This window comes from Cervus canadensis, chromosome 2, assembly GCF_019320065.1.
Source record: "Cervus canadensis isolate Bull #8, Minnesota chromosome 2, ASM1932006v1, whole genome shotgun sequence".
In the NCBI taxonomy this organism is placed as follows: domain Eukaryota; kingdom Metazoa; phylum Chordata; class Mammalia; order Artiodactyla; family Cervidae; genus Cervus; species Cervus canadensis.
In genome coordinates this window covers 86,863,334-86,878,122 of record NC_057387.1, presented here as the reverse complement: position 1 = coordinate 86,878,122, position 14,789 = coordinate 86,863,334, and the positions used below count along the sequence as shown (strand labels likewise).

The window sequence follows — 14,789 nt, the reverse complement described above, 5'->3', positions numbered from 1 at the left end:
CATAACATTCTTTGGCCAGTTCCCCTTGGCAGAGGCCCCACAAGTATCTGAGGCCCTGGTTCTCTCCATCTGTCCCTCTGGATGGCTCAATCTCTTGCTTTTCCCTCCTCAGTGTTGGACAAGTGGTGAATATCAAGGCCAAGGTGAACCGGGCCTTCAACTCCAGCATGGAGGTGAGCCACTGGGTGGGTGGTTTCCACTTTCTCTTTGTTCTCAGCCCCCAGCCTGGGAGCACTCATGCTCACACTCACAGTGCCCTGGCTGAGGATACAGAGTTCTGAAATAGCTGACAAGTTTGGGAGGATCCTAGGGATCTAACTGTCCAATGGCCATAACACAGAAGGGGAAACTGAGGCCAGGGAGGGGAAGGAACTTGCCTCAGGTTGCCGAGCCATGTGGCAAGGAGGTCCTTGATGGTGATTCCACTGTGGGCCTTGACTTCCAGCTTCCTGGGTCTTCATACCTAATGTCAGACCCTCTGTTCAGCAGCCAGGTGAATGCAGGGAGGACAGCCACTGTGCTTAGCCCTGATGTCAGTGGGCTGAAGCAGTGAGAGCGCTAGAATTTGGTCCATTAGCTTACCTCCCACAGCCTCTGTCTTCACATCTGTAAAATGGGAACATGATTCCTATGCTGCCGGATTGTGGAAGGTTTAATGAAAGGACTCTTTGGTGATGCACAGGGCTCTGTGAGCTCTAGTGGAGGGCCTCTATTTCCCACTTACGGATGTCAGGCCCAGGCAATTTTACCCAGCTGGGCCAGTGGTTACTGAGGCACCACTGAGGCTTGGATAGCAGAATCTTGACTATAGCTCTGGACACCCCATAAGTGCTCAAGGTCTCCCTATGGACCCCCAAGCTGTCTGTCCTTCCAATTTAGCCAACACTTATATTAACTTACTTCAAGCCGTTTCATAACACAGTCTCATTTTGATCCTCTCAATAACCCTGTGAGGGTAGGTACAATCATCCCCATTTTACAGATGAGGAAACTGAGGCCCAGAGAAAGGAACTGACATGCCCAAGGTTCCCCAGGGAGCCAGGGCCAGCATCAGAGCCTATCCCAGGTCTCTAGCCCTCTGGACTTGGTGATACAGAAATACCAGAGGCCAGGCCTGGTGACGCGTCCCATCTCAAGCTGTAGGATTCTCGTTCCTCCCGCCTCACTTGTGCACCTTGCTCTTCCTTTCCAGGTGGGCATCCAGGTGGCCTCTGAGGACCTGTGCTCTGAGAAGCAGTGGTGTGTGTGCAAGGCCTTAGCCACCTTTGTGGCCCACAGGGAGCTCTCCAAGGTAGGTGGCTATACCTGACCGCTCTATGCTGCCAGGCCACCTGGGTGCCTTTCCCGGGCGGTGATTCTGGGGGGTTGGTGGAGTGGTAGAGATGGGGGCGCAGCAGGGAATCCACAGCTTCCAGAAGAAGGCCCATCCCCCACTGCGGTTGAACCCCAAGTGCCTCCCTGCTCTGCTTTTCCCCTGCTCTCCCCGTGCACCTCACTCCAGGATTCTTCAGGTCTTTCCATTGCCTTCCATGTCCTGCCTGGACATTCCTCATCCACAGTTCCTTTGCTCAAGTTTGGGGGGGCGGGGGGGACCCTGGAGGATGAAAGTGATGTGTCAGTCAACATGGAGATGGAAGATGGGGAGAAAGAGGGGACAAGACTTGTGACCATCCAGGAGCCCCAGGTGTGAGATGATTACTAGGGGGGCAGTTGTTGTTCAGTCACTAAGTCATGTCCAACTCTTTGTGACCCCATGAACCATAGCACACCAGGCTCCCCTGTCCTTCACTGTCTCCTGGAGTTTGCTCAGACTCATGTCCATTGAGTCGATGATGCTGTCCAACCATCTCATCCTCTGCCGTCCTCGTCTCCTCCTGCCCTCAATCTTTGCCAGCATCAGGGTCTTTTCCAATGAGTCGGCTCTTTGCATCAGGTGGCCAAAGTATTGGAGCTTCAGCTTCAGCATCAGTCCTTCCAATGAATATTCAGGGTTGATTTCTTGTAGGATTGACTGGTTTGATCTCCTTGCAATCCTGAGGGGACAGGCCCTCATGCTATTTCAGGGAATTTGTCCTGAAACCCCCCACTCCACCCCTGCCACAGGTGAAGCTGAAGCCAACCCTGCCACGGACCGAAGAGGAGAAGATGGAGCACAGTGTGGCGGCCGAGCGCCGGCGCATGCGGCTGGTCTACGCCGACACCATCAAGGACCTCCTTGCCAATTGCGTCATTCAGGACGGTGAGTGTCATGGGTGGGGAGGGCAGCTCGTGTCCTACGTGCTCCCCTCTGTCTGGGGGAGAGAGAGGAAGGAAGTCTCCCTGGGGTATCCACCTAATGATGGCCTCAGACCTGGATAACCCTCTTGCCTCAAGGCCCCTTAGGGGAAAAGGGAGCATTTGGACCTCTCGCCCAGCTCCCAGGGGCTGTGAAGATGAAGCTGGGACACATGGAAAACACTTTGTCATCCACTAAATGCATATGGGTCTCTAGGAGTCAAGGTATTTGGGAAGGTAGTATTGAGCTTGGCTTTGAGGACCCTAGGACTTTAAAAAAGAAAAGCATATATTGGGTTGGCCAAGAAGTTCATTTAGGTTTTTCTGTAAGATGTTCCTTCTTTGGGCCAACTCAGGAGATAGGTAGCTAGATAGGTAGATAGATTGAGATAGCTCTAGGGATAAAAAAAGATAGATAGACTAAAAAGCAAGACTTGCTTCTACTCGCTTCTGCCCCTCCAAAAAGGCAGCTACTATTACTCATTTGGGGGCATCTTTCCAGAAGTATTCCCTGCATATTTATGCATAAAAAACAAAGTGAAAGTGTTGGTCACTCAGTTGTGTCCGACTCTTTGCAACCCCATGGTTTGTAGCCCACCTGTAGGCTCCTCTGTCCATGAAATTCTCCAGACAAGAATACTGGAGTGGGTAGCCATTCCCTTCTCCAGGGGATCTTCCTGACCCAGGGATCAAACCTGGGTCTCCTGCATTGCAGGCAGATTCTTTACTGTCTGAGCCACCCAGGAAGCCATATTAATGCATACTACCTATCATTTCAACCCTCCCTTTTTACCCCATAGGGGAATGGTACCTACTGTCCTATATCTTTCTCCTTTCCCCTTAAAAGCATATCCTACAGATTGTCCTATACCAGCACACAAGATCTACTTTGGACTGGGAGGATTTTGACAGGTGGAGAGGTGAAGCAAGGTTTTTCTGACAGAGGACACAGGCTGAGGGCAAAGGTCTAGAGGGGTGACCTTGGTTTTGTTCTCTGATGTCCAGAAAATGAGAATGCAGAGTCTTCCTGGAAACCTAAAGGAGGCAATTTTAGGACCCATCAAGGATAGTTCAGCCACTCAGAGTGGAGAGAGAGCAGGCAGTAGTAGTGAACCCCAGTGAAGGCAGTGAGCTATGCTCTAGATTCCATGTGCCCTATTTATGCGGGGCCTGGAGGCCATGGCAGGCCCAGCTCTTCCTATAGTTGTCAAGGCCCCTGGCAGCATCCATCCCACTGCAGCCGCTGTGGATTCCTCCTGTCGTGACAGTCCTTCTACCCAAGGGTCAGTCTAGATGCCTTAGCCTGGCGTCTGGGCCCTTATCTGAGCCTTATGTTATGCTGTCCCTTTAGTTGTCCTCAGCTGCAGCTAAGCCAGAGTCTTGTTGCTCCCTATGACTGTCCTGCCTGTCTGGTTCCAGACCTTGGCTCAGGGCTTCAACTGCTCTCCTCCCTGCCTGTGGCATCACTGAGTAGCCTGCACACCAAGCGAAAGACCTCCTGTTCACAGGCCTCCCCTGTTGAGCTCTCTCCCCCTGGGAGATACGTGGCACCTCCTTGGTGCTGAGTGAATAAGAGAAGCTGTATGGAGCAGGGGGGGTGTCCTGGGCTGCCCGTGGCGGGGTCTGCCCTCGGGAATCTTCTCACCTCCCTCGCTCTATCCCTCCTTGGTCAGATCTGGAGAGCAGAGACTGTAGCCACATGGTGCCGGCCGAGAAGACGCGGGTGGAGAGTGTGGAGCTGGTCCTGCCCCCCCACGCCAATCACCAGGGCAATACTTTTGGGGGCCAGATCATGGCCTGGATGGAGAACGTGGCCACCATTGCAGCCAGGTGCCTCCTCTTCTTTCTTCCCCTCCTTCCCTTGGCCAGCTCCCTCTGGGGCAGAAACCCTGACTTGCATTGTGCAGGCATTGTGCTTGCATTGTGCTGGCATTCAAGTCTTCAGAAGCTTGACTGTTCTTATAGGGTAAGCTGGGGCCTTCAGACCCAGGGAGCCAGAGAGGAATGATTTTCTGTGAGCTCACCAGGGGAAGTGTCAAGCCCTCAGCTGGCACCAGGGCCTCCCCTTGCCCTGGCCCTGCCCACTCACTTCCTGGATTTTATACTCTTTGCAAAGCAAGCCATTTGCCCTTCTCCTTCCCACCCACCCCACCATGCTCCCAGCTCTTGTCTCCCCTCCTGGCTGACCTTCCACCTTGTAGCCCCACTATTCTTTGCTAAAATCCTGTCTATCCTCTAAGAAGCCTCTTTAACTGTCCCCTTCTCCCTAAAGGTGGAAAGAATTCCTTCCCTCTCCTATAACCTCTGTACCTGTCTGGGACTTATTCTGCTCCAAGTATTGGAGCATATTTTTATAGTTATGACGACCAACATTTATTAACTGACACTGTCATACCTCCACGACTTTGTACTTGCTGTTCCCTCTGATAGGAGTGCCTTCCCTAACCCTTATCCTCCTCAGCCAGGCGAATTCTTCCACCCTTTGGAGCCCAGCTCCAGTGGCCCTTCCTCTGTGTTTACCCTGTGGACATAGTGCATAAGCAATGCCATTTTGGGCAGCCTAAACTATGAGCGCAATACGATCTCAGAGGAGGGTCAGAGTGTGGATAGTCAGGGAGGGCTTCCTAGAGGAGGAGTATATCAGCTGGGCCTTGAATGACAAGTATTTTTGGGTAAGAGGAGGGCTTCCAGGTAGTAGGAACAGCAGGTGCTAGGATATAAACATTGAATGGAAAAGGTTTATTGCAAGCCCTGCTGTGTGTCACCTCAAATTCAGCTTTTTTCCAGCTATACATGGATCTCAGTATTCTAAGCTGTGGGGTGGGACTTTAGTTCTCTTCCTCTGAGTAGAGCTGTCACTGGGTTGGGTGGGAGTGGGTGGGCCAGAGGGTGGTGCATGTGTTTCTGGGCAGGGTCTGGGGATGGGGGCAGGGAGAGAAGGCTGGCTTGCCCAAGCCAGTGGCTGAAACACTGGAGGGTGCTTTGTCCTATCCCCTGACCCCCGGCCTCTTCCAGCCGGCTCTGCCGTGCCCACCCTACCCTGAAGGCCATTGAGATGTTCCACTTCCGGGGCCCATCCCAGGTTGGGGACCGTCTGGTGCTCAAGGCCATCGTGAACAACGCCTTCAAGCACAGGTGAGGGGCTGGGGTGGATGAGACGGGGCCCCTGGGACTGAGGGCTCTTCCTGACCTGAGAAGGGACATTCCTCAAAGTGTCAGGAGCTGTTTCCCCTGTAGACGAGGTCTATGGGGTCTGAACTCTGGCTGCTGGGTCCCTGCACCATCACTAGGATTCACTCTGATGTTCCTCCTCGGGGCTCCCCATCCTGGGTCACACCACGTGGCCTATGTCTTGGTATCTTTCCCTGGCTCCTGCCTCTGAGCCTGCCACACTGTGGATGCTTTGGTCATGGGGCACCTCTTGCCAGTGTTCTGTTGTTTATCGAACCCTTCCCCACCCTTTTCCTAAAACCGCAAATAGTTCCCAGAACCCTTATCTTTGTAATGGATTCTGATACCCAACGAAAGCTTACTTAAAGTATGCATCTCTTTTGATGATTTCAGAGATGTGGTGATTTTCAGTAATATGTAGTCATTAACAGTGAGGGATCAGGAGCCAGGCTGCCTGGGTTCAAATTTGGCTTACCTCTTAGCATCTGTGTGACTTTGGGCAAGTTACTTAACCCTCTGAGCCTCAGTTCTTTCACCTTAGAGAACCAGGGCTCACCACAGCTACCTCATAATTGTGAGGATTCAATGAGAAGTTACTGTTTAATAGTATAATGACAGAGAGAACGTTCACTGAAGGTCAGCCATTGCTGCTGCTATTATTTTTATTATTATTATCATCATTATCATTTTACTATTCCGTCTGATAAGCACACATTCTGCTGTTGTGCAGAGCAAAAGTCCTGAGCTAGGATCTGTGAGGCCTGGTTTCTAGTGCAGATTCTCTTCCTGACTGTTGTGTGACCTTGGGCAAGTTAGTGCCCTGTTCTAGGCATTGATTTCCCCATCTGCATGAAGTCTGCATTCCTAAGTGAGGGGAATGGAGGCGGCTGCTATTTTATAATTCATCAGACAGTTGGAGATACAGAGACGGCTGTAACTGAGCTGTCGGGAGCACGGCTGTTAGCGCACTGGTGAATATGTTAATAATGAGCATTTTCTCTGATTAGGCCCTGCCCCTCCACCTCCTTTCTTATGTCTTTCCATAACCCTTTATTTTTACATAAACATATTTTATATAGACATTTGTTTCCCCATCCCCTCGCTGTTAGCACAGGAGAACCTGGACTGCACAGGTTTATCCATTTCTGTGACCCCCAGAGATGAGCATGGGCCAGGGGTGCAGCAGGAGCTGTGTAAACATTGTTGAAAGGGAACGCTTCTGAGTTTCCCGCCCAGCGGTCTCTGATCCAGGCTGTGGGAGGAACGGCAGGAGTACGTGTGTGTGTGTGTGTGTGTGTGTGTGTGTGTGTGCACACATGTGTGTTGGGGAGGGGTGGCCTTGGGAAGGCAGGAGTACGTGTGTGTGTGTGTGTGTGTGTGCGCGTGCGTGTGTGTGTGTTCATGTGCACACGTGTGTGTTGGGGAGGGGTGGCCTCGGGAAGGCAGGAGTACGTGTGTGTGTGTGTGCGTGTGCGTGTGTGTGCGTGCGTGCATGTGTGTGTGTGTTTGTGTGCACACGTGTGTTGGGGAGGGGTGGCCTCGGGAAGGCAGGAGTACGTGTGTGTGTGTGTGTGTACGCGTGCGTGCGTGTGTGTGTGTCATGTGCACACGTGTGTGTTGGGGAGGGGTGGCCTCGGGAAGGCAGGAGTACATGTGTGTGTGTGGTGTGTGCGCGCGTGCGTGTGTGTGCGTGCGTGCATGTGTGTGTGTGTTTGTGTGCACACGTGTGTTGGGGAGGGGTGGCCTCGGGAGGCAGGAGTACGTGTGTGTGTGTGTGTGTGCGCGCGTGCATGTGTGTGTGTTCGTGTGCACACATGTGTGTTGGGGAGGGGTGGCCTCGGGAAGGCAGGAGTACGTGTGTGTGTGTGTGTGTGTGCGCGTGCGTGTGTGTGTGTTCATGTGCACACGTGTGTGTTGGGGAGGGGTGGCCTCGGGAAGGCAGGAGTACGTGTGTGTGTGTGTGTGTGTGCGTGCGTGTGTGTGCATGCGTGCATGTGTGTGTGTGTTTGTGTGCACACGTGTGTTGGGGAGGGGTGGCCTCGGGAAGGCAGGAGTACGTGTGTGTGTGTGTGTACACGTGCGTGCGTGTGTGTGTGTTCATGTGCACACGTGTGTGTTGGGGAGGGGTGGCCTCGGGAAGGCAGGAGTACGTGTGTGTGTGTGTGTGCGCGCGCGTGCATGTGTGTGCGTGCGTGCATGTGTGTGTGTGTTTGTGTGCACACATGTGTGTTGGGGAGGGGTGGCCTCGGGAAGGCAGGAGTACGTGTGTGTGTGTGTGCGCGCGCGTGCATGTGTGTGTGTTCGTGTGCACACATGTGTGTTGGGGAGGGGTGGCCTCGGGAAGGCAGGAGTACGTGTGTGTGTGTGTGTACGCGCGCGTGCGTGTGTGTGTGTTCATGTGCACACATGTGTGTTGGGGAGGGGTGGCCTCAGGAAGGTCTGTCCAGCTGACAGCATCCCTCCCTCCCCCTCAGCATGGAGGTGGGCGTGTGTGTGGAGGCCTACCGCCAGGAGGCCGAGACCCATCGGCGGCACATCAACAGCGCCTTCATGACCTTCGTGGTCCTGGGGGCAGATGACCAGCCTCAGATGCTGCCCTGGATTCGGCCCCAGCCTGGGGTGAGTGCCCTGCTACCAGCCCCCTTCCCCCTCTGCCCAGGGGTGGCAGGACTGGGGAGCATGGACCCAGCTCTTTCCTTCTGCTGGGGCTCAGCTTGGCCCTGAGTGCCCTGCTGTGACCCCCAGGGGTGCCCCTTGTGCTTTTTGGAAGAACTTGAACCATGTGTGTGGGCCTCCCTCGTTGCTGGGTGTTAACCGGCACTCCTGAGCCTGCAGAGCTGTAAAAGCACTGGCTTTGGGGTCAGAGGTGGGTTGGACCCCGCCTTGGCCACGTTCTGACGGGTGTCCTCTTTGAGCTTCAGTCCTATCTTTAAAGAGGGAATATCTGCAGTTCCTGCCTTATAGGACTGTTGGGGAGACACTGATCCTGTGCCTGACTAAGTGGCAGCTGCTCTGACCATGGTTACAGAGGAGTAAAAAGAGTAGGGATGAGACTCAGGGACCAGGGGTCCAGGCTGGCCCTAAAAAATGTTCCCTTGTGCCTCCTGAGGGCCAGGCTCGGGCTTGCTTCCAGGGGCTGGGGACTGACCTTGGTGAGGTTGCCTCTTCTCTCCCAGAAGGTCCCTTGGCCTGCCTCGCCTCACAAGGCCGAGCACAGACTGTGAAACCTCTGCTCTAGAGCCCGGCGTTGGGCAGTCAAGACGGGTGGTGGGCAAAGGAGTGGGGAGCCTGAAGACAGTGGGACAGGAGACAGTCTGTGATGTCCTTTAAGGTCTTTGCCAATTAATGTCCACGAGCGAGGAGACATTAGAGGTACTGGTTCAGAGGTGGGCCCCGGGCTAGGCCATCTGGATTCTGTTCCTGGCCACACTCCTTAGCCCTGTGACCTTGGGTGAGCCACTTAGCCTTTCTGTGCCTCAGTTTCCTCCTCTGTAAAATGAGGATAGTACTGGGAGTTCCCTCATGGCCTCATGTTTAGAATCCCGGATTTCATTGCCATGCTGTTGCTCAGTTGCTGAGTCGTGTCTGACTCTTTGTGACCCCATGGCCTGTAGCACGCCAGGCTTCCCTGTCCTCCACCATCTCCTGGAGTTTGCTCAGGGTCATGTCCATTGAGTCGGAAGTGCCATCTAACCATCTATCCTCTGGCACCCTCTTCTTCTTTTACCTTTGGTCTTTCCCAGCTTCAGGGTCTTTTCCAGTGAGTCGACTCTTCACATCAGGTGGCCAAAGTATTTCCATGATGCAGGTTCAATCCCTGGTGGGGGAACTGAGTAGCTGCAAGCTGCGTGGTGTGGCCAAAATAAAATAAAATGGGTGTAGTACTAGTGCCGAACACAGAGGGTTCTCATAAGATTTAGATGCAGTTTTGTGTGGAAACCACTTTAGAAGCATGCCTGCCCATCGCAAGGTTTAGTGAGGGCAGGTGGTGTTCCCAAAGTCACTCAGGGGTGTGAGGGGAAGCTGGGGCTGGAACTCAGGGACCGGGCACTGTGCTGTTCAGACTGCCCTTGTGCAACCTGAAGTCCGCTTCAGGACTGCAGGGAGGGTCTCCTTGGGCCCTTTGGGGGAGGAGGGCAGGCGGCAATGGGGGCTGGGCGAGCTGGTTGTCCTGTGCCCACCACAGTCTGTCTGGGCTCCTCTCCCCAGGATGGCGAGCGGCGGTACCGAGAAGCCAGTGCCAGGAAGAAGATCCGCCTGGACAGGCAAGTGGAGGCCTGTGGGTGGTGGGAGGGGACACGGCGTCAGTTCTGTCTCAGCTCCCTGTCTGCTCCCTGCCTCTGGGAACTCGCCTGTCTTTGGAGCTGCCCCTGGGCTGGGCCTTTACATCTGGGCAGTCTCTGGTCTTGGCCTCATGACACAGCGGTCTTACTGGACCCGTGTACAGGTGAGGATGCTGGGGACAGAGGGATTAGGTGTCCACGGGCACACAGATAGGAATGGTTGGCAGAATGAGAACCTGAACCTGGGCAAGTGTGGCCAATTTTACATCTTGTGTCCCTCCCATTGATTCCGATGATGCCCATTTTGGAGATGAAGAAAGAAATCCTCTGAGAGGAGGTGAGCAATTGCTTGAGATGCAAATCCAGGTGTGAATGCTTGCTACCAAAGCACTTTACATGCCGAAAAGTGCTGTAAATGCACCAGGGTTTACCATCTAAGATTAACAAGAAAAATGTGCATTTAGGGAGGGGTTTGGCAACCCACTTCAGTATTCTTGCCTGGAGAATCCCATGGACAGAGGAGCCTGGTGGGCTACAGTCCATAGGGTTGCAAAGAGTCAGACATGACTCAGCGAATAACACACCATATGCCAAATGCTGTTCTCCTTCTGATGACCCCGTGAGGGGTCAGGTGTGACTACTGACCCCATTTTACAGGTGAGGACACTGAGCATAAGGGTGAAGTCACTCAGCAAGGGTTAGCGGTCTACACCTTTCCCTGGGAGTCCCCACCTCTGAGTGTGCGTGTCCTCAGCTGCTGCCTTCTGTGTGCCCGCCCAGTCTCCCTGGCCACATAGGGGTGCCTCCCACCCTGCTGGGCTGAGCACAGGGCCTGGCACACAGTAAGCCTGCCGAGAAGAGGTGGGCCCCAGAGGAACCAAGGTTGTCGTCTTCCCTCTCTCCCAGGAAGTACATCGTGTCCTGTAAGCAGGCGGAGATGCCCCTCTCTGTCCCCTGGGATCCTAGCAACCAGGTAAGGCCTTCTGCTCTGTGCGGACAGTCCTCAGACCTGTCGGGGACCCCCAATCCCCCCTTCTTGGAGGAGGCCCAAAGGGGACAGGATACTCTGCGTCAGGACTGGCTCAGTGAGCCAAGGGCTTTCCTGTGTCCCCCTGCTTGGCACGAGAGAGCTGAGGCCCCAAGGGGAGGAGGAGTCTGGCCCAGCCCGGCCTCCTTTCCCAAAGCCCAGGGCTCCTTCCTTCACGTGCAGTTTCCCCTCCACACATCAGAGTGGGCCTGGCACGGAGCCCCGAGGAAGGGGGTGCTGAGGCTGTGTGTGTGTGCAGGTGTACCTGAGCTACAACAACGTCTCCTCCCTGAAGATGCTCGTGGCCAAGGACGACTGGGTGCTGTCCTCGGAGAGCAACCAGGTAGCGGACCCCACCCTCCCAGCTCTCCTTCCTCCTCTGAGCAGCCAGAGGTGTTGACTGTGAGCTGTGAAACCCTCTGGAACCACATAAGTCAGAGGGGGATTCCCTAAGAGGCCCTGGGTGAGTCATGAAACCAACCCACTTATAGAAGCCCACCTGTCCCCTCGAGGCCTGGCCTGGCTCGGATAGGGGCTGGGGGCAGGGGTGGGCTGAGGGTGGGCTGAGCTCTGCCGCTTCTGCCTGTGTCCTGGGATGGGTCACCTCCCCACAGTGACACCGGTGGCTGGCTGGACGCCTGGCTCTCAGGATCCATTCTGGTTCCGCATTGGTTACTGCTTCTTTATCTTTTTCTTTAAGAAAAATTTTCAACATTTAAAAATTGAGGTATAATTTACATACAGTAAAACTTCCCATTTTTAGTGTGTAATCCTGCTAGTTTGGAAAATGCATAAAGTTGTATCATCACCACAGTAATCAAGATACAGAACATTACCATAATACCTCTAATTTTTCTGTCTCCTTTGTGTTCAAGCCTCTTCCCACCCCAATCCCTGGAAACCACAAACCAGTTTCCTATGCCTTTCATTTGGTCTATTTGAGAATGTCCAGTAAAGGGAGTCATACAGTAGGTAACCTTTGACGAATTTCCTTAGGCACAGTGCATTCACTTGTGTGAAGTGATGTGTATGTTCTGTTTCACATCGAGTACCATTCCATCTGACTAGTGTTTATCCATGCAGTCCCTGCTTCTTCAGACTATCCACTTTGCGCTGAAACTCCCATTTTTCACGGGGGCTGCCACCGAGGCTCAGAAAGGTTGAGTCACTTGTTCACAGACACACAGCAATCAGTGAGGCCCTGACTTCCAGCCCGGGTGCCCAGCATAGTCTGAGGAGGAGACGAGGGAACGAGGCTGCCCTCTGTCCCATGCAGGTCCGCCTGTACACTCTAGAGGAGGACAAGTTCCTCTCCTTCCACATGGAGATGCTGGTGCACGTGGACACAGCCCAGGCCTTCCTGCTGCTCTCTGACCTCCGCCGGAGGCCTGAGTGGGACAAGCACTGCCGGTAGGTGCCGGAGGGTGGGGGTCCCGGGGAGTGGGGGTGGGGAAGGGGGCCCTGAGGTGTCTCCTCCTGCTGAGCCATCCCCCACTGCTCTGGGCCCCTTGCTGGCTTTTATCTAAGGGTGGGTTATGGGAGGGGAGGTGCTATGGTTACGTGTTAGGTGAGTATCTGAGTTATGGGTATTCCAAGCCCTCAGGGGAGGGACTGAGCCTGGAATTGGAGGTGGGGGCCTGGCCCAACTATGTGACCATGGGCCAGTCATGTCCTTTCTGGGCCTCAGTTTCCCCCCTCTTAAATTGTGTATTTGAGGTGTGGGTGTGTATTTGCATAGGGGTAGATCAGTGATTTTCAAAGTGAGTTCTGCCTTCTGAGAGGGTGCTTGGGGACTGCTTAGAGAGGTTGTTGGGAGGTGGAGGGGTGGGTGGGAACTCCTCCCAGACTCAGGGTAACTCAGAGAATGTCCAGTTTGCTCAATTTACCAAGTTTGCCAGTTCTTCATACGGATATGTGAAGGGAAAGGTGGCAGGTTTGGACAGGATTTTGTCTCTGCGAGGATGTCCTTGTGTGTGTTGGTATAAGCCTGGGTGTGTCTACCTGGGCACATGTGTGTAGCGTACCCGCATCTGAGGGCACAGCTCTGGCACCCAACCTGTGCACATCCCAGACCTGCTTCCTTATTAGCTCTGTGGCTGTGGGTGAGTTATTTCTCTGAGTCCCAGCCCCTTCATCTATTAAATGGGGATACTCAGAGTCCAGCTGCATGGGCTGATGTGGCATTAAATGAGATAATACCCATAAGCTCTTAGAACAGTGCCTGGCACACAGTGGGCACTCACTGAATACTCAGCACGGCTACTAAATCATCACACGTCTGTGTATATGCGTTTGCACACACATGGACAGACATCTGTAGTTCTGTATGTGCATCAGTGGGTGTCCATGTGTTTGTTCACGTGTGCCCACAGCTGGGGTTTATCTGCTTGTGTACGAGTCTGTGAGCCCAGGTGTGTATGTCTACTTTGGCTAGGCTTTTCTGCCCTCCTGTGGTCCCTGTTGAGCAGTCTGGGGGTAATGTCCCCCAAGCATGTGCTCAGGATGGCTGAAGCGTGTTGGGGGGTTGCGGCTGGGTCAACCCTGCTGTCACACGCGGCGCCTGTGACCCCTGTGGACCCTGCACAGGAGCGTGGAGCTAGTGCAGCAGGTGGACGAGGATGATGCCATCTACCATGTCATCAGCCCCGCCCTCGGTGGTGACCCCAAGCCCCAGGACTTCATCATCCTGGCCTCTCGACGGAAGCCTTGTGACATCGGGTGCGTGCCTGCCTGCTGGGGTGGGAGGTGGGCAGGTTCATCTTCCTCCCCAGGGAGGGGACATCTGGGTAGAGTCAGCCCTCTTTCCTATGGCCTCAGGACCTCAGTGTAAAATCAGTGGCCATGGTCTTACTGGGGGTAGAATGGAGAACAAGAGGACATACTGCCCTTTCCAGTCACTCATCCTCTAAAGCAGGGTGGTTTCTATCCCTGGTGTAGTGAGGGTGCCGTGCCCCAGGTCACAGACAGGCCAACTCTCACATGGCCCACTCCTTGGCCTCCAGCCTCTCAAAGCCCCATGTTGCCTGAAGGGTGGTAAGGCTCCCAGCTGCACCATGGTGAGAATGCTGGAGAAATGGCATCACTTATGCTAGTTAGTTAAGTTGCTCAGTCGTGTCCAACTCTTTGCAACCCTGTGGACTGTAGCCCACCAGGCTCCTCCATCAATGGGATTCTCCAGGCAAAAATACTGGAGTGGGTTGCCATTTCCTTCTCCAAGGGATCTTCCCAACCCAGGGATCGAACCCATGTCCCCCACATTGCAGGCAGACGCTTTAACCTCTGAGCCACCAGGGAAGCCCTAGCATATCACTTATGCTACAGACAGTCAAAAAGATGAAGCATGAAAATCCAAAGTGCAGCACTGCTTCCCTGGGGCGGGGAGGGGGAGGCCGGGAATGTTTCCAGAAGGTCCACAGTGCAGTCACCCGGGTACCTGGTGAGTCCAGAACTGCTCACCCACAGGCACCTCCTGTCTAGAACCTCCTTTCCAGCTTGACCTGGAGCTAGGCTGTGGGCCTTAGACTCTGGTGAGGGCATCACTACAGCAGGGCCCTGGTCAGTGCTGGAGGGGGTTTCTGGAAGCTGGCCCTCATTCTTTCCTGTGCTCCTCCTGCACACTTCTTCCATACAGGGAACCCTATGTCATTGCGCTGAGGTCAGTTACGCTGCCCACGCACCGTGAGACCCCAGAGTACCGGCGTGGGGAGACTGTCTGCTCAGGTTTCTGCTTCTGGCGCGAGGGGGACCAGTTAACCAAGGTGAGGCCTAGTGTCTCCTTTCCCTTCCCACCCGGATTCACCCCAAAGCCACACTTGTGTCCAGAGCTCAGTGCTGTCCAGACCTCAGCACGCCCACTGGCCAGTAAGCTCTCTCTTCCAGCTGTAGAGAGCCTGAGTGTCAGGGCCTAGAAAGGAGCCTTCAATAAGGCCTAATCTGTGCAAAGAACAGTCCAAGGCCACAGCTGAACCAGGCCTGTGTTAGTTGCTCACTCGTGTCCAACTTTTTGCAGTCCCATGAACTGTGTACCCCACCAG

The 14,789-nt window shown here is 54.3% G+C and overlaps 1 protein-coding gene across 4 annotated transcripts in view; it reads left to right on the top strand.

Moving 5' to 3' along the window:
• The window catches only part of ACOT11 (acyl-CoA thioesterase 11), a 47,460-nt gene that overhangs the window by 31,256 nt on the left and 1,415 nt on the right, over positions 1-14,789 (top strand). For 3 of the 4 annotated variants that reach the window (XM_043461209.1, XM_043461207.1, XM_043461210.1), the window contains 12 exons: positions 113-173; positions 1,193-1,291; positions 2,104-2,239; positions 3,948-4,104; positions 5,290-5,409; positions 7,920-8,064; positions 9,655-9,710; positions 10,635-10,701; positions 11,015-11,098; positions 12,032-12,165; positions 13,342-13,473; positions 14,387-14,513. In XM_043461209.1, the coding sequence (XP_043317144.1) occupies positions 113-173; positions 1,193-1,291; positions 2,104-2,239; positions 3,948-4,104; positions 5,290-5,409; positions 7,920-8,064; positions 9,655-9,710; positions 10,635-10,701; positions 11,015-11,098; positions 12,032-12,165; positions 13,342-13,473; positions 14,387-14,513 (1,318 nt within the window). The remainder of the gene's footprint in view (positions 1-112; positions 174-1,192; positions 1,292-2,103; positions 2,240-3,947; positions 4,105-5,289; positions 5,410-7,919; positions 8,065-9,654; positions 9,711-10,634; positions 10,702-11,014; positions 11,099-12,031; positions 12,166-13,341; positions 13,474-14,386; positions 14,514-14,789) is intronic. The other variant, XM_043461208.1, reaches the window with a different exon arrangement.